At 26.9% G+C, this 19,263-nt stretch overlaps 2 protein-coding genes across 3 annotated transcripts; both read right to left on the reverse strand.

The window, feature by feature from the left end:
* Positions 1 to 2,381: 2,381 nt before the first annotated feature.
* On the reverse strand, positions 2,382 to 3,888 carry LOC110650885 (myb-related protein 308). Of its 2 annotated transcripts, XM_021806028.2 has the most exons (4): positions 3,660 to 3,888; positions 3,424 to 3,553; positions 3,100 to 3,278; positions 2,382 to 3,024 (listed from the first exon to the last, which is right to left on the reverse strand). In XM_021806028.2, the coding sequence occupies exons 1-4, from the start codon at positions 3,787 to 3,789 to the stop codon at positions 2,843 to 2,845; spliced, it is 621 nt and encodes a 206-aa protein (XP_021661720.2). In that variant the 5' UTR covers positions 3,790 to 3,888; the 3' UTR covers positions 2,382 to 2,842. The 2 variants fall into 2 exon arrangements, with proteins under 2 accessions (XP_021661720.2, XP_021661719.2); XM_021806027.2 differs by having other exon boundaries at positions 2,382 to 3,278; positions 3,660 to 3,886.
* An 8,494-nt stretch (positions 3,889 to 12,382) lies between these two features.
* Positions 12,383 to 15,583, reverse strand: LOC110650884 (multicopper oxidase LPR1). The gene is made up of 3 exons (XM_021806026.2): positions 15,237 to 15,583; positions 12,772 to 14,229; positions 12,383 to 12,686 (listed from the first exon to the last, which is right to left on the reverse strand). Exons 1-3 carry the CDS (start codon positions 15,444 to 15,446, stop codon positions 12,633 to 12,635), a joined length of 1,722 nt encoding a protein of 573 aa, XP_021661718.2. The 5' UTR covers positions 15,447 to 15,583; the 3' UTR covers positions 12,383 to 12,632.
* Positions 15,584 to 19,263: the final 3,680 nt, after the last annotated feature.

Consider the following 19,263-nt stretch of genomic DNA (forward strand, 5'->3'; position numbering starts at 1 on the left):
ACAATGGTAAATAATTTCATATTAGGTTATATTTGTTTCATAAAAAATAACTTATATATATGAAAAATAATTTTTTAAGTAAATAATTTTTATAAAAATATTTTTCATTATTTGATGGTTAAATTAATTGTATGTATTTATTTAATGCATATATAATTATTTTTAAATTTTAATAAAATTTCAAAATCCATAAAATGACTTTTTCTTTTAGAAAAAAAAATCATTTTTCATAAAAATTATTTAGTTTTCTTTTTTATAGAAAAATATTTTCTGTTAACTCATTTTCTTAAATATCCTAAACACTAGAAAATATAAAAAATATTTTAAAAAAAATAAAGTTGAAGTACTACAATAAAAATTTAGTTTATATACAGATCAAAATCGTTAAATCAAGATATTCAAACTTGAAATTTCTTCACTTAGCCTTACATGTTAGGTGTTAGGTTCTAATCTCCATTTCTCCGGTTCTCTCTTTGAAAAAAACTTAAGACCCAATCACTTCTTGCATCTTTAAAGATAAAGAAAAATTAATCAAAATTATATATATTCTCTGGTTGGCACATACCAAATGCTCGTACGTCAGAATATCTAAAAGACGATTAATTGAAATTGTATATATATAGTTTTCACATTATTCCAAAGAGCTTTAAGTTCTTCTGGTATATAGGTCGAATTGATCTGAAAGACCTGTATAACTAACATTCCCCTCTACTAGCAACTTGAAAAATCTGAGATGCCTAAGTTCATCTTCAAAATCGATCAATTGATTATTTTCTTCGTCAAACCTTTCATTATTTTTTTTCATCAAAGCATTCATGTTTCTATTACTGCAAGCTGCAACAATATGTACATATATATGTAGGTGCTGATAAAACATGCATATTCATGCCTAATAAATGCACATTTCATAATCATACGGGAGCAATGTTCTGAGATAACAATCGTCTAATAGAGAAAAGAAATTTAAAAAGAAAAATATTACATATTATGGAAATTTAAAAAGAAAAATATTACATATTATGGAATCTTTCTACTGCTAAAACATTGAAATTACTCAGTACTCAGTGTACTACTCTCCCATCTTAATTATTCTTCCATATATATGTAATAGAATTTAAAAAACTAATTATAATGCATGCTCACTCTCCTGCAGCATATATATAATCTTACCAACTGATGAATTTCTTAGTTCTATTCGACAAATGTTTCATCAACAAAATGCACTGCAAATTAAAGTCCTTGTCCATGACCCTTACTGATCATAGAATGGATTTTCTGCGACAAAAAGAGCAAGCGCCAAGTCAATAATACACAACCAGGAGAAGCTAAATATTATTAATTGTTGCTTGATAATTAAAGAAATCGCATATGCAATATTGAATTAGAGCGAAATTAAATACCAACTGAAGATGCCATTTACATAAATATTATCTACTGTAACCATTGAATGGTAGATGGATCAACATGCTCGTCAATAGTCGAAGTGACTCTGAGAATTGTGTATGATGTGGTCAAAACCCAATATATATGAATATATGCTAATGTGGGTTGGTAGTTTGATGCACATGCCATTACTACCACTGAAATTAAGATTAAAAGCAGAAACTGTAGCATATCACAATCTCTTAACACCATTCTTCTTTGAATGTTTAGTAGTTGATAATATTAATCAATTGTAGAAATTTAAGCAACATAAACTAGCATTAGCACTAGCAGCATTATGATCTTCAAGATTTATTTTCTCTTCCATAATTAAAGTTAACACGGGTCATTTATAATTATCATAATTATATATAAAGAGTAATTGCTAAAATTAAAATTCTTTATCCCTCTCTTTTTTTATGGGAATTATTATTATTTTTTTTATAAGCAAAAAAATTTATTAATAATAAAGAAGAAAAGGGCAGAGGAGGCTCCAACTATTATGGGAATTAAATTCTGGAGTTTTCATTTAATTTCATGTAGATAATGATGATAATGAATTAAGCATTATCCTCAACAAATTAATTTAGGTCCTCACAAGATTTATTTCATTCTAGCTAGCTATCTGCATTAGCACTGCAATTAGATACTCCATGCGTGTTTTGCACAATTCTTCGATGTTTTCTTCTGAATTTAATTTGGTTTCCGTTTGTAAACTTTCTGAATATGTTCATGTTGAGATTAAACTGCAATTAATTAATAATTATATATCACTAGTACAAATTTTGCTGGTATTTCAATTGTTTCCCTTTCTAATTTTTAAGCAATATTATGTCACATTCATTTTTCTTATATCCGTATACAACCATTCTAATTAGTAGACTTGAAACTAGAAATTAAATTATACTTACGTTAGAACCAAAAGAACATTTAGGATGAAGAAGAAGATGAAACCATAATTAAAAAAAGTTTCACATATTCAACAACTGAGCTATATCTCTTATTAATACATCATATATGCTAGAATAATCACCTAATTACTTATTCTACAATGGCAAATGATGATATACAAGAAAGTTAAAATTGAAAAGTTCAACTTCTTGAAATCATGCCCATATACTGTGCATGATCAATATGCCATCAGAGCTTTTGGTAACATTTAATTTGAAGGCACAGGATCATGATACCACCGCTAGGTAAGAGCAACAAAGAGGTTTGAAGTAATAGAACTCTCTCAGTTGTCATCTTTCCTTGACTGGGTTGCTTCCAGGCTTCTCGTCTTTGTTCACACTTTCCGGAAATTAATGGATTGCCATATTTTTCCAAACAATCAAAGATTTACAGTGAGACGACATATCCCAATTATCTATCTATATCAGTTCCACCTCATTAGGATGGTCCTTACAAGAGCAGCAGGTAATTACTGAAAGAGGAGAAGCGTAGGAGAAGCAGCAGCAACTTCTGGTTCCTTTGATAAATTAGATTCAGTAATCTTTTGCTTCTCTTCAGGACTGATTTTGGCAGATGTAGAGGAAGGAATGCTCATTGTGAGGTCAAGGTTTAGGTCAGGCAAAGCACTTGGGCCATCCTCCAAACAACTAGCTGCATCAGATGCTTGCTCATTACTATTATTATTATTATTATCATTGTGGGGTTTGGTGGTGTCACTTTTCATACCAGAGGACGTTGCACTAGAAGAGTCTTGTGGGTTTTGAAGACGAGGAAGATTTTGGTTCAAACGATGGTTATTCGGATCAATTCCCATGTTCATAAGCTTTCTTCTTAAATGTGAATTCCAGTAATTCTTTACTTCATTGTCGGTACGTCCAGGCAATCTTCCAGCTATTAGAGACCACCTGACAAAAGCCAAAAAAAAAAAAAAAAACAACAAAAACCCATCAGCATATATATAAACATACAACAATAATAAAATGTAACTTATTCCAAGCATAAAATTTGCAACGAAAAGACAGAAATAAAATTAAAGGAGTAGGTATGCACCTGTTTCCGAGAAGCGCATGAAGCTTGATAATAAGGTCTTCTTCATCTTCAGCAAAGTTTCCTCTTTTAAGGTCAGGCCTAAGATAGTTTATCCATCTCAGCCTACAACTTTTGCCACAGCGAAGCAGTCCTGAGAAGCATGAAAACAAAAATCAATACCCACTCCATAATATTATATATATGGATGTGGGTATGGCGAAAAAATGTGGGTGAAGGTAGGATTACAATATACAAACCTGCAGCTTGAGGGAGGGTTCGCCAGCAACCTTCCCCATGTTTACGAATGTAATCAATGAGCTTCTGGTCTTCTTGCTTAGACCAAGCGCCCTTGTTGGTGTCTTGCTTATCACAACAAGGCTTTCTCATTGGATTCCAGAGTTTTGGGTACAAGCAAAAAAGTTAAGGAATTGAAACGTATGAGAATGAGAATGAGAGAGAGAGAGAAGGAAGAAGATGGGGTAGAGAAGACTGAGCAGAGGTATATATTTGGAATTGGATAGAAGAAAGCACGGTTGACTTGGACCGGTGGTTTGGACATGCGTGTGAGTGTGTGGGTGTGTGTCTTTGTGCGTGTGTTAGTGATTGTGAATTAACTGTCAGTGCTAAGAGATGACGGAGATAATTAAAGGGTGGTGGTGGTAGGGTTTTTACAATCTTCTGTGTTAGTTGCCGTTAAGTATTAGTCCTTTTCTATTACTCACTCTCATTTCCCTTGCTCTTTCAATTTCTAGTAATTAACGTTATTGACTAATATCACATTATTAATCTGTAACTTCAAAAATCAAAAGTAAATTGGGTTTTTATTAAAATAAATAAATAAATTATTTTTTTTAATAGATACAGCACACATATAAAAGTGATAAAAATGAATCGCTGTTAAAATCATGTCAATTTTAACTGAGTTCTTATTTCTATATAACCCATACACATATACACCACATCCGATGTGGGATTTTAAAAAATTAATCTTTGAACACACTCGATTCACTCGCAGACCTTAATTAGAGTACATTTAAATAGTTAAGAATTTTAAATTAAAAAAATATTTAAATGATATCCTATGGATAACACATATCTAAATGGGCATTTAGATCTAGTTTGGCAATGATAATTTTGAACTAATTGAAGTTTTTTTTTAATTTTCGGAAAAGTAACATTTTAAATGCTGAGTTTTATTTAATTAATTTTAAAATTTTTATAATTAAAATATATTAAATTTCAGTAATAATAAATTTAATGATATGTAATTAATATATTTATAGTACTATTTTTTTAAATAAAAACTCAAATAATAATTATTTTGAATAAATTTTATTAGTATAATTGCCTTAATTTCTCTACATTGACTCAATCTATATATATTTTATTTTTTATTATTAAAAAAAGAGTCACGATTTTGAATCAAACTAAGGTTTTCACCTAACATTGCTCATATTTATACAATAATAATTTCTAAAAATTTAATAAATATGAAAAATCTTGAATTTATATGTCCCAAATTAATGTATTTAAAAATTAGGAATGAGTATTCGATTAAACAAATCGAATTTGCAGCTAACTAAATTATTAATCGATCTAAAAATATTAATTGAAATGAATTGAAATTGAGAAAAAACTAAATTTAACTAAAACAGAAAATAGTATAACCGAATTAACAAAAAAATAAAATATATATTTCATATTATTAATTATTTAATAAATATAAATAAAAATATACTTACAATCTTTGTTTATTTATTAAAAATAATAAATATGATTTAACATTAATAAAATAATAATTATAAGTTAAATATTATTATAAAACAATACAAATAGTAATTATAAATAATATAATATTAATAAAATTATAATTAATATATTAATTAATAGAAATTCGATTATTTAAGTTAATTTAGTTACTAAATCAAAGTTAACCGAATCAATAATTGAAATTTTTTATTATTACTAACCAAAAATCAAATCGAACTAAATTTACTATTGCCGAAATAATTGAATTTAATCGATTTGATTCAATTATTCGACAATAATCGAATAATGCACACCCCTATCAGAAATCATGTATCTTTTAACCTAAACAGTAAAAAAGTATGTAAGTCATAAATCAATGATAGCCGGAATAGTGTTCCTTCGTCTTTAAGATGTAAAAAGTGGGAAAGTCTTGATTTTAAGTCTCTATAACTACTTATGACAACCTTAATTCACTTTTATAATAAGGAGAGATATGGTTATTTTTAATTGTACATATAACCCATCAGTTGTTACTCGGTCCATTTGAACCTCCAATAAATCTAAAAAAGAAGCATGTAAGCCTTAAACATTATTCATTTTTCCCGGTGGGGATGAAAATGCCATTTATCCTTCTCTTATTATTATTATTATTATGAATGCAGCTAGATATGACAAAAAGAAATAGTGGATAGGAATTTTTTGCTGGTTAGCAAAATCACATATATATGTTTGGGGAAATAGCAAAATTTCCGTCAATTATAAAACAAAAACGTAAAAACAAACAGCGACTGAGTCTTATAGTTCTGATGGTTGAATTGACTGATAGTTTTGGATGGAAGATATATAACTAGATGGCTGAGTGGCGCGCGCCAATTTTTAACAAACAGTCCTTCATTTGCTACACTACACACTGATCTTTCTTCACCGTCCGAGTTCTAAGCTTTATCCATATCTTGTTATATTGCTGGCCTATAAAATCAATGCCTTCTGCTGGAAATTGACAACAGCTACCCATTTCATACATATACAATGATGATCTGTGCCTTATTCTACGCATCGTCAAATATATATATTGACCATATTAATTTTTCTTATATTTCTTTCTCTTTTTATAACATTATTAAAACATCATATTATCATTATTAAATCAATTTTATTCATTTTTTATTTTATATATATATATAAAATGATACTAAATTGAATTAGATTTAATACCTCATAATCCTGAAAATAGTTCCAATACTGCTCATTGGTTTTTAATTTAACTTATTCAATTCATAACTTAATTCATGTTGGATTTAATTAATTAACTTTAAGAATTTTTACCTATTTTAATTTTATTAAATTTATCGACACTAATCCCTTAATTTTAGTTTAGTAATATTACAATTGTTTCCATAATTGTATGGTCTTGAATTCGTAATCTTTATATCAGAATTAATCAATTATTAAAAAGTAAATTATCCACACCAACAAACAATCCGATTAATATTTTACGCCCTAGGCAGCTGGTAGGCAAATGTCATCTACTCATCATCTTCTAATGAAAAGCTTATACTTTCACAAAATATATGGCTGAGGTTGCGGAATTGTGGTAAAGAGATATCTGTCACACTCTTGTTTATTTACTTACCAGCTTATTCAGATTCACTCTTTCTGATGTATATCTTGTTATGCATACATGATATCTAAATATTGACTCTATTAACTAGAGTAAAACTATTAAATATTTACCAATAAAACAATACGATTCCATCATTATATATTTAATTTAATACATGAAAATAATAGTACATATAAATAAATAAAGAGGAGGCATTAATGATTCTATAATAATGTATATATAAAATTAGTAAATAACTAAAAAAGATTAATTTCGTTCTTGCCTTGCTTTTTGTCTACCTGCTTATATTTTATAATTTATGGTGATTTTTGTGACTAATATAATATAATAATAATAATAATAATAATTTAAGAAAAATAATAAAAAAAAAACTTGGGGGAACGCTCATGAATAAAGACTCGATAGTTACATAAGAAATTTATAAGAAATTAATAATTAAATAAATATTAATTAAATATATTTAAATAAATAAATTTCAAGAATGATACCTAGCTTTTGAAAGAAATAATAGAAAATAATGTAAATAAAAAAAAGATTTAAGAGTATCTAGATAAAATGAAAATATTTAGTGAGAAAAGAGTGTTTGATGTGTAATAAATATAGTATACGACATACTATATATAGACAAACAAATGAAAATAATTTAAATAAAAATTAATTTAATATTATTTAATTAAAAAACAGTAATAAACATTTAAATTTAATTTTTATAACAATAAAATGTTTCCTATTTACTTGGCCATTTCAATTAAATCGTCATAAGTTAGCAATAATAATAATAATAATAATAATAATAATAATAATAATAATAATAAGTATTAATTAATCTTAAGAAAGTGAAATAAAAAGAATATTAAATTATTAACATAAAAAATAATACATACTAATTACAAATAAGTTAAATATCTATATTTTATTTTTATAACTTTTTATGTAAATTACACTTTTTGTCTATCAATTTTTTTAATAAAAATTTCATAATAAAAATAATAGAAAATATAATAATATAATAAAAATATTTATTAAAGATATGAAATAATTTAAGGTTGATTAAATTATATAATAATTGATTATGAGATCACAAATTAATGATCAATTTTCTTTAAACTAATGACTATCAATAACTTATTATTATTATTATTGAGGATAACATATGGCAAATAATATTTTTGTATAAACGAATTTATAAAAATTTTATCACATGTCACATTTCATAAATTCTCTCATTTATATTAATTATTATTTATTTATTTATTTTTCATTTAATTATCATTATCATTATCTATATTATCTATATTACACGCATTCTGAAGTTTTGATATATTCTTATAGATGCTTAAGAAATCATCAATTCAACTGGCATTTTAACAAGTAATTTGACAATTATGAAAACACTAATTTAACTGGAAATTTTATGTGTATCTGATACATTATCACATTGATTCTAACACACACAGTAACTTTGATACTCTGATATGACAATGTAATGTTGTTACTAAAATTACCTTTTGTATCAACGGTTTTGTATTTATTTTTTAAATACTGAATATCTTTTAAATTGATGTTTTCACAAGCACACACTATATTGATAAATAATTTTAAATTCATATTATTTTAGTAAAATGTTTTTAAAAACATATTATTTATATAATCAATCCACAATATATACAAATAGAGAGTTGTTGTGATTTATTTATTTATATATTGAGAAAGTTGGTGGCTGTGAATTGTGATGTTGATCTGTCTTCATGCAGACATTTTACGACTTCTTGTTGGAACTGCTATCAGCTATCTACATTTTCAGCTTCTTGACAACTTTCACTTCCGATTTCCCGAGTAATTACAAGCAGAAAGTATATTTTTTTTTTATGCTGTTTGAATAATATACTTTTAACTCTTAGATAAACTAGGCTAATTAAGGCATGTTTATTAAAAGTAAATTATTCTAATCAAATTCAAATATTATTTGATATTTAATTAGTACCTTAAGTATTAGTAATAATTTGGGCAATTGGACTCAAGGTGTCCAATTGGACTACCTGATAGACACGTGAGTCTCGTGCATGGACCGTCCCGAGTCCTTAAAAGAAATGTTGCTGAGGAAAACCTTTTTTTTTTTTTTTCTTTAATGATATTTCAAGGATTATTTTTTAAATAAATAGAAATTATGGAGAGGGTATAAATTGAATGAAATTCTGACCACTAATGCCATTGCGCATGATCATATAGGATTTGCAGGAGCTTGTTTGTCGTCCTGAAGCTGTCGTAGACCTTGTGTTTGCAGATAAGGTTTGGATAGGATGACCCCACGCTTTTTCCTTGTTTGTTTTGGTTCTCTCGCCCAAAAAATCTCTACTCGCAAGTTGATCTCAAAATTCAGAAAGATCAAAGAAAAGAAACTAAAAACATTTGAGGCTCATATAAAAGGGCTTTTACCAGAAGAGTGTAACAGACAAAATAATTTACCCAAAAAAAAATGATGAATTTGAACTTAATTACTAAATGGGATAAAATTATGTTAAGTTGAAATATTTTGAAAGTTAGACGCTAATTATAGAAACGTTTTTAAGTCAAATATCAATACGTTATTTATAATAGTGTGCACTTAATTTTAGTTAAAAATTATTAAATAAAATAATTAAAAAATTTAAAACAAAACCTACTTATGGTAGTGTCTAATTTTTTTATTAATTATTTTATTTTATATTTTTAAATAAAATATAAATATTATTTTAATTAATGTTATAATAATTAATATTTTAGACCATAACATTTTTATTATAAAAAATTATTTTTTAATTTAAAATAAAATTAAATTTTAATTAATAAAAAATTAAAATATAAAATGTTATTAATTTTTTTTAATAATTACTTTCAAAAATAATAAATTACTAAATATTAAATTAAATAAAAATTACAATATAAAATATTGTTAATTTATTTTAATAATTATTTTGAAAAAATAATTAATTATTAAATTTAAATGTTATTAATTTTATTTTAATAATTATTTTAAAATAATAATAAATTACTAATTTTAATTAAGCATTATTATTAATTTTCCTAATTATTAAGATTACAATATTAAATATGTTATTCAATTATTATATTTTTATGAATAAGAATTTTTTTAAAAATAATAAAATATTAAATATATTGAGTAAATTAATAAAATTAAATAGATGAGTTAAAATTGACATATAAATGAAAATATTTGAATAATTCGTGAATTGATGAGTTTAATTATTTTTTAATTATATATAATAGCTAAAATTGAAAATAATATAAAAAGTTTATGATTAAATTAATAAAAAAGAAATGTTTGGTTAAAATTAAGGATAATAACAGGTAAATTACTCATGAAAGTTACCCTACATAAATTCGAACTCATCACATGTATTATTTATCAAATTCAAAACTGTCACAAAATTGATTATATATTACCCAAACTTATCCCATTAGAGTTCACTCAAATCAAGTACTCGTAACTAACTGATCTATTGCCACCCTTAATTAAAATTGACAATTGACATAAAGGTTTTGATTTTTTTTGTCATTCAACCTAAAATTAATTAAACATATAATAATAAATTAATATTGACTAAATGCACATATTAACTTATACAACAAAGTTTTTAAATTTGATTCGATCATTGAACTAGTGAAAGTAGAAAGTTTAAGCGTTAAGATTTAAATCGAGTCGAATCTTGATTTAATCAGTATATTATGAAATAAATATTAATTATTTTATAAAATTAATAATTAAGAAAAATTAATAATAATCCTCGATTATAATTAGTAATTTATTTTTTAAATAATTATTAAAATAAAATTAATAACATTTAAATTTAATAACTAATTATTTTTTTAAAATAATTATTAAAACAAAATTAACAATATTTTATATTATAACTTTTTATTGAATTTAAAATTTAATTAAATATTTAATAATTTATTATTTTCTGAAAGTAATTATTAAACAAAATTAATAAAATTTTATATTTTAATTTCTTTCATTTAATTAAACTTTAATTTAATTTTAAATTAAAAAAATAATTTTTTATAATAAAAATGTTATGGTATACCATATTAATTATTATAACATTATTTATTAAAATAATATTTACATTTTATTTAAAAATATAAAATAACACAATTAATAAAAAAATAAAGTTGGACGTTACCATAAATAGCTTATAGCTTTCCTTTAATTTTGTTTAATATTTTATTTAATAATTTATAATTAAAATCAGTTACAAGCTATCATGAATAACATCCGATTTTGAGTGTTATTATAATTAGTATTTCACCCTCAAAACACTGTTATAGTTAGCGTTTCATTCTCAAAACGTCTAATTCAGTACGATTTTACCTCTTTTTATAAATGAGTTCAAACTCATTCTTTTTTAATATATTATTTTTTTCTGTTATACCCATTTAGTAAAAAACTCCACGTAAAAGAAGGTGATGGTGGTTTGTTTTTTTACAATCGTAGCATGAGGAAGGAATTGCTGTACGTAGCTTGGGCTTATGCTATTGGTTTTTCTACCTAAGCTTTCAAACAGAAGGTAGAGTTAGATATATCTACCAACAAACATATATATATATATATATATATATATTTCACAATCACAGTGGGGGAGAGACTAAACTTCTTATGGATATGCTTTGCCATAATTTTGGCTTTTATGAGTCAGCTTTACCAATCTTTTATGAGCCAATCGGCAGATGCTACCAACTCCAACAACTAATAATTATTCAACCCACGAATTTTCTCTTTCAATTAATCGCTCTACAATAAAATCAGCAACGCTATAACTTTCATCAAGGACGATAGCTTTATAATTACTTGAAATGATTTTTTGTCCATGTCTATTGTAGAATATGGATGCGTTCTGCAGCAGAAATAAACGTGACAAATTTGACAACATTCATGGTCCTTCAACCATCATCTCTTTGAAAAGAGAAATGACTATTGAATATAAAATAAAAATAAAAATAATTAATATAAATTTAATTTTATACAAATTAATATAATATTTTTTAAATTAAATATTTATATCAAAATTGATTAGATAATTAAAATAATAAGTACATAAATTTTAATTTAAATTATTAAAATTATCTTATGTGGCGAGTGGTGACCCTTTGCAGGCAAGAAGAGCTGTTTTCGGTGTTACCTCATTGTCATGCATGTGATTGTCTTTGTCGGATAGTCTTGCTAGAATTGATTGGTAAGCGAGCATCCTTTCTACTTTTAACTGCTAAAATTTTATTTTACAAATTAGTTATGGATTTTAATTAAAATTAATTAAATAAACAATTTATAAAAGTTAGATGTTGCGCTTATATATAGCCTTCAGTTTTTTATTTATTATTTGGTATTTTTTTTTTCAATAATTAAGAATGGAGTGAATGTATATTCTGATTTTTTAGCATAATATAATATTTATATTTTTCTATGGAGAATATCTGCCATACCAAGTGAGATTCAGTTCAATCCTGTTTGGTAACTGAGAAAAGAATAGAAAGTGACTAGTGAGGCGTACAAGAAAATAAAAGAGAGAGAGAGAGAGAGAGAGAGAGAGAGAGAGAGGGGACCAGAGAAAAGTGAAAGAGAGAGAGCACTCTTCTATCAATTTATTCCATAAAACTACCAGTCTACAATACAACTCTCACAAAGGTCTACAAAGCTAACAAGTACATAGCCTAGATCGTTGACCACTGGCACTGGGCTTTTCCAAATGCGTGGTGGTCCTCGTTTAGAAAGGTGTTGGGCCAGAAAGCCCAATCTTCTGTATATCTGAGACTGAAGTTTGCTACTAAGAGGTCTGTCTCTGACTACTAAATCGCCTCTTCAACGAATTAACTTCAAGGGTCGCATCATTACATTGTCTTCATGATCCAGTATCTGCATATTTACCAAAACAAATTAAAACAATACAAATGAATTATGAATCTAATCTTTATTTACAGAGAATCAAATCACCACTTACATGGCAATGGTAGACGTAACCAGGCTCTGCAGTTGCATCAAACGCATAAGATGCATTCGAGTGGATGTAAGCAAATCTCACTAGAATCTTTGTCACATACCCTGGTGTCATCTTATACACGTTCTTCCACCCTTTCTCTTGTGCTGGCACCTCTAACTTCTTGCCGCTTGCATACTTGTTTATTTTGCATTTAATTGCATCGTTCGATTTATTCATGCAAGCTTTAAACTCCTCTATATTGATCAACTCCGTTTGATCCATCACCACGAATAATCCCAAATGAATATGCAATGGATGATTATCCTCCGTTAGATTGATCACATTCCATACCTCTGTGGTCCCTTCTTTTGGGGTTTCAGTCACTGGTTCTTCGTAAGGTTTTCCATTGATATAAAGATGAATTGGCTCATCAGTGTTGCTTGTGTACTCGTATAGAGCGATGTATCGAGTTTGGGATGCACTGGATAATTCTGGAGAAGGATATTTTATCAACTTTTTTGGCACTCTCCACGTGTCCACCTCCTTATCCTTCTTGATGATGAACTTCATCACCTTCCCATTCGCTTCATTGACTGGGTCCCCGTCTGGAAAGGGATACTTTGCATTATTGGCTAAAATAACAGTGTCTGACTTTGACTTTGAAAAGTCAATAACCACATCAGCAATTTCAGATGGAGCTAAGAGGATTTCATTTGTCACTACATGTTCTTCAAGATATACAGAGTCAGCTGCCACGTGGATAAATCTAAGACCGTTGGTGAAAAAGAATCTGAAAAATCTAGCATTGCTAGCATTTATAATGCGAAATCTATATTTACGACGTCGTACTGTCGCATGTGGCCATGCCTTGCCATTGACAATAATTGCGTCCCCAAAGTACTCCGGTTGCCACTGTGGATGTATGGAGGGATTGTTTCCAGTAGAATTCATGTATATGGAACCATTGATGCGAAAGCTCCGATCAAACACCATCAAAGTCCGATCAAACTCATCGCCGTAAGGTAGACCAAGTGGGCCTTCAACCTTAGGGTGTCGAATAATGTAGGCTCCAACCAAGCCAGCCAATAGGTTGACTCTAGTCAACCCCATGGCATGATCATGGTACCATAAGTTTCCAGGTTGTTGAAAGTTGCGGTAATGATACGTTTTCTTAGTCCAAGTGGGTCCCTTTTCTGCAAATCGATTGGTGAACCATGACTCTGCATGTCCATCGCTCTCGGGTTCACCAATGACACCATGGAGGTGCACAACAGTGGGAATGCCCCTCTTCGTGGAAGGTACGGCAGTTGGGATTGTTGGATCCCATGGAAGTATATGCTTTGAAGGGAGGTGATTTTTCCATGTCACGTAGGTATCAACGCCGTAGATGGCCTCAATTGTTGGACCGGGGACGGTTGCATTGTTCTTTGACACACCGTAGGCAAATACTGGTGTTGGAGGTAGGTCCCGATGAAATTTCTGATAAAGCAATTCCCATAAAAAAATTATAATAAAACATTAATTACTTTCATCGAGAAAGGACGATAAATTGCAAAGAATTTTTCTAATTTAATAAATAAATGACCGTATGATTCGTGGCCGAATCGATTGAATGAAGTATCCTATAAGTGTGCGTTCATCATTTATTTATAATCCATTTTGGAATGAAGCTGAAAATTATTATTTTTTTTTAAGTACCATTTTAATATTATTAAAAAATAATTCAAAAAATAATTTTAATTTTTTAAAAGTTTTTATAATTTAGATATATTAAATTTAAATTAAACTAAATTTAAAAATTAAAATTTTTAATAAATATTTTTAAATAATTTTTTTTTAAAAAACTATTTAAATAAGATCATATCAAAGATGTTGCTAATTTTTATAGAGACAAAGTTGTTCCCTTGTAGTTTTTGTGAAAAGATTTTTAAGAACTGAAAAGGTAGCCACCAAGAAAAAGGAATACATGAAACTATGCAAAGCCAAAAGGTCACATTCCATTTCCAACATATGGGCTCTCAATTCAAGCCATTGAAGGAAAAACTTGCCTTGCCTCCATCTTCAAATGGATGGAGAAATTGCAGTCAACTAAAACTGGTGGTAGCACTGTTCACAATTTCAGTGATCTTTACACACGCACTCACATACATGGTCATTTGGTTGCAGGATAGGGGAGGTTTTATATGACGGATTATGAAGGAAATTAAGCATAAAAGGTGCTTTTTAGTGATTCCAATTCAAGAAATTCATTTTCAAGAAATGAACTAAACCCAACAAAGAAGGGAACCCAAATTTTCTTGTAATGAAATTGCAGAACAATCAATTAGTTTTGATAGTTGAGTAGTAATGCAGTCTTGTTCAACGCTATAAATTATCGAATTTCAATTCAAATAGACGCCAAATGAAATAATATATATATATATATATATATATATACAGAACTATTAAAAGAAAAAAAAAAAAAGAAGGAAAATTGTAATACATACCCATTCCTTCTTGAACATGCCAATCCTTAGCCGCTTAGGTTTGGGAACACCATTCACAACATCAAAACCATGGATTCTGGGCATATCTGGAAGCTCGTCAACAAACATTTCCAACTGGGATGGATTTATTAGCCTGTCTTCTGCCCATGTTGTAGTAAGCACCAGAAACAGAGCTAACAATGGCACACTAAACACCAGAACCCTATCCATGGAAACAAGACACTAGCCACCCAGCAACTGAGAGAGAGAGAGAGAGAGAGAGAGAGAGAGAATTTGAAATGATTCTTGATGAGGAAGAGAGATAAAGAGAAAGCTTTGGAGGGTATATATGAGAGATACTAATAAATTTTCTACGAGGGAATCAATGGCGAGTGTGAAACGGAGAAATAATAAATTTTCTTTTATGGGTTCGATGTGTCCTATAAGGAAAAAGATAGATTGAAACAATGACTAATCTAGTCCGCCTACTCCAGGGCCTGCATGACTTTTATCAAATGGCCACTGTATATTAATGGGCATCTTTTGTCTGCTTCCTTATTCTGAATTGTGAGCTTCAGGCAATTTTTCACCCTGGGCTTTGCGTATCAGAAAATGGGGAAAAAAACAGGGAGAAAAGCAGAAAATACATTAATTCCAAGATTTCCCATACATCATCTTCACCGTATCACCTTCTCTTACAGTCAGAGAATCTTGGAAAATTAAGTTAAAATAAATTAAATGAAGAGATGTCTAGAATGTATAAATCTCTACTGCTTGCTCGATCTTACCATTTATTTTTTGAAACCTACCAACCCACTAAATTTTTCAATATATGAAAATTCTTACTTCTTGCATAGTGATATGATATATATTGAAATTGAGAGTCTTATATTCGACTCCCCCATCCCACGTATATAATAAAAAATTAATTCATAAAGAGAGGTGAAATATTAAAATTTAAATTTCCAACTTTCTATGAATAGTTGGAATGCCATTAATTTTAACTCTATATTAATTTTCTTTTTTTTTTTATTTTATGTAAAAATATAAAGATATGCATATAGTAGATGTTGCAAATATGTACCTTCACCAGTTAGTTCCATTTCTTCCAGAATCTCGTCATCAAGTAATTGCATTTGCCTAAAGAAAGGTGACAATGCATAAATGTTAATGGGCATTTTTTAATTGTTATAATTCTTATCTCTTACTTGGACCAAGTCATTAAAATAAATAAATAAAGATTTGCCAGGGATTTCTATTACTCGTTCCATTTAAATATTTCCAATACGTCAAAGTCACATTCTCTGTACTTCATCGCATCTCAGTTATGCTGAAAATGAGATTCACTTCTCAATCTAAACAATTTATGATATGGTTAGCGTCTGCAGTTCTGGTCGAATTTAGGGTATATTTAAAAATCGAAATTAAATTAAAATTTTGATACGATCTCGATTCAGTTTTTCGTTATTTTAATTTCAGTTATTTGATTCTGGTTCAGTTTTTAATTTTTAAAATAATTTTATATAATTATTTATTTTAAAAAAGTCATTTGAATTGACATTTAAATTTTTAATTAAGTTATTAATATCAATATAATATATCATATAATATATATTATATAGTATATCTTTTAACTATTTTTAAATTATAAAAACCTTAACTATATATAAAGTGTAAATATATTACATAATATAGTAATAAAAGTATATCATATAATATATATTTTAATTATTTATTAATTATGTAATATTTAGCTATAAGATATAAATATAATTATAAATTAACACATATATATATATAATATAATATAATAATATATTTATAATTAAAAATTATAAAGCAATTTAATGTATTTATGACTAAAATTATTAAAAAAATATAGATAAATAAAATATAATATTAGATTATATTTAATTCATAATTATATATATATAGTTTTAGTTTGATTTTTAGTGAATAATTAAAATGAATTAAAATATCAAAATAATTTTGATTCTGTATACTTTCTATTAGTTCAATACGATTTTTTGATTTGATTCAAAATCCTAAAAACCATGCACATAACTATATGGACCCTTGTTCGAATCATCAAGAAATTGCATCAAAGAAAGAGAAAGGGTGATAATGTATAAAATTTAATTGCGTATATATGAATTTACTTGGTCTATACTTTAAAAAATAATAATAATAAAATTGTTCGGTCTAATTATTATTATTATTATTATTATTATTATTATTATTATTATTATTGGGGTAGGGTGAAATTGTTATGCTTTTACTTGGACTAATTCTTATGCTTTTAATTGGACGAGGTCATTAAAATTTGATTAACTCAAAAGATTACATTATTTATTTGTGGTGTTCCCATTATTTTAAAGTTTTCTATGTATAATTGGTTACACTGTCACATTCTGATTTTTTCCTTGTTAATTCATTCACTCTTTCCAAAATTCTGAAAATAAGTTAGCTGTCTAAATCTTCACACGTCTCCCAAATCACTGGACAAGCGTCGGATGTACCATAACATTAGTGGGAAATAATGTTACGTAATTAATTATATAATAAAAATATTAAATTAATATATTATAATAATTATTTTATTTTTATATTTAATTATAAAAATATAAATATAAAATAATATAATAATAATTTTTTATTTTAATATTTAATTAATTTATGATAATAATAATAAGAAATTTATAATAATTGGGATCAACTATGGCGATGGTAATAATTGAGTAATGAAACTAATGGTAAAATGATAATAACGAAGCTAGCGGTCAAATAATAGTGCTGATAGTAACTATTGAGCAGTGATAATGATTGCGGTTGGGCTTAACCTTCCAAAAAATTGGCCTCGAATATAAAATTTTTATAAATTTTATATTTATTTAAATTATTAAAAATTAAATTTAAATAACTATTTTTTAAAAAGTTTTCCTCAAAATTTGGAATAATAATTTTATAAATTAATATTTAAAATTTGTTTTTATCACCAATTAATCAATTATGAAAATAGATTAGATATTGAAGTAAAAAATATAATTTTTTTTACATAAAAATTTGTCTATATATATTTTATCCCTATTAGTCAAAATTTTTAATTAATATTTATTATAATAATAATAATTATAAATTATTATTTTAAAATATTAATTAATTTCAATATATTTCTCCAAACACTTAAACACTTAAAATTAAAATTTAACATTTTTTTTATGATACGTTAACTTTTTAACTCTTAAAACTCTGAATCAAATTCTCTAAAAATTTATTTCCTAAAAATTCATTTATTTTTGAGATACAATTCTTTTACTAGTGAACATTTCTTTTATATCTAGAATTTTTTTTGTTTAATGTGTAATGAAGTGATATCCATGTTAATACTATACTAATTTATTAATTATATGGGCACATCCATCTCAACACCATGCATTCAACATCAATTTCATACACGAGATATTTGAAGTTTGTTCTCTGCAATGAATAGAAAGAGGCCACTTAGCATATTAAAGATCTCATCATAATGCATAAAGATCATTCCTTGAACCACTATCCCAGTTATTCTTGTCATTTCTTTTCCACAAAATTTAAATGCCCATCTAGGGCCACAAAGACCGCATCCACATCACCCCACAAGTCTTCCACTCACTTTTCAATAGAGGAACTCAAATTTGAATTTATGCTGAAACAAGTGAGCCCATTCACCAACAGGCTCACTTGAATTGACATTTGCTTCATGTTTAGTTAGTGACCTTTTGAAGGGTGAGGTGAGGCCATTATATTCTTCCTTATTTTGCTTGAAAACATAAATTTTTAAGCACTTGTCTTAGTGCTAAGCAAGTGACTTGTTGGGCTAAGCATTATCTGAAAAGTTGGGTTATCTAATTAATGGTTTGATAAGTGAAACTACAATCAATACTATGACCCCATTAATGAATTTTTAATTAATTAATATTAAAATTATTTATGATATTATGAAATCTTCAATTTAATGAAAATTCATATTTATAATTTAAATAAAATTTAAATTCAAATACGTCATTAT

The sequence above is a fragment of the Hevea brasiliensis genome, chromosome 18 (assembly GCF_030052815.1).
Source record: "Hevea brasiliensis isolate MT/VB/25A 57/8 chromosome 18, ASM3005281v1, whole genome shotgun sequence".
NCBI classification, from domain to species: domain Eukaryota; kingdom Viridiplantae; phylum Streptophyta; class Magnoliopsida; order Malpighiales; family Euphorbiaceae; genus Hevea; species Hevea brasiliensis.

Bases quoted from the DNA above. Each gene is read 5' to 3' on its own strand.
- LOC110650885 (XM_021806027.2), bottom strand. From the start codon at position 3,789: ATGAGAAAGCCTTGTTGTGATAAGCAAGACACCAACAAGGGCGCTTGG. The intron at 3,554-3,659 runs GTTTGTATATTG...CATGCTTCTCAG, and splicing joins AACCCTCCCTCAAGCTGCAG to GACTGCTTCGCTGTGGCAAA. The intron at 3,279-3,423 runs GTGCATACCTAC...GGCTTTTGTCAG, and splicing joins CATGCGCTTCTCGGAAACAG to GTGGTCTCTAATAGCTGGAA.
- LOC110650884 (XM_021806026.2), bottom strand. From the start codon at position 15,446: ATGGATAGGGTTCTGGTGTTTAGTGTGCCATTGTTAGCTCTGTTTCTG. The intron at 14,230-15,236 runs GTATGTATTACA...TTGCTTTATCAG, and splicing joins GCATGTTCAAGAAGGAATGG to AAATTTCATCGGGACCTACC. The intron at 12,687-12,771 runs GTAAGTGGTGAT...GTAAATATGCAG, and splicing joins GTTACGTCTACCATTGCCAT to ATACTGGATCATGAAGACAA.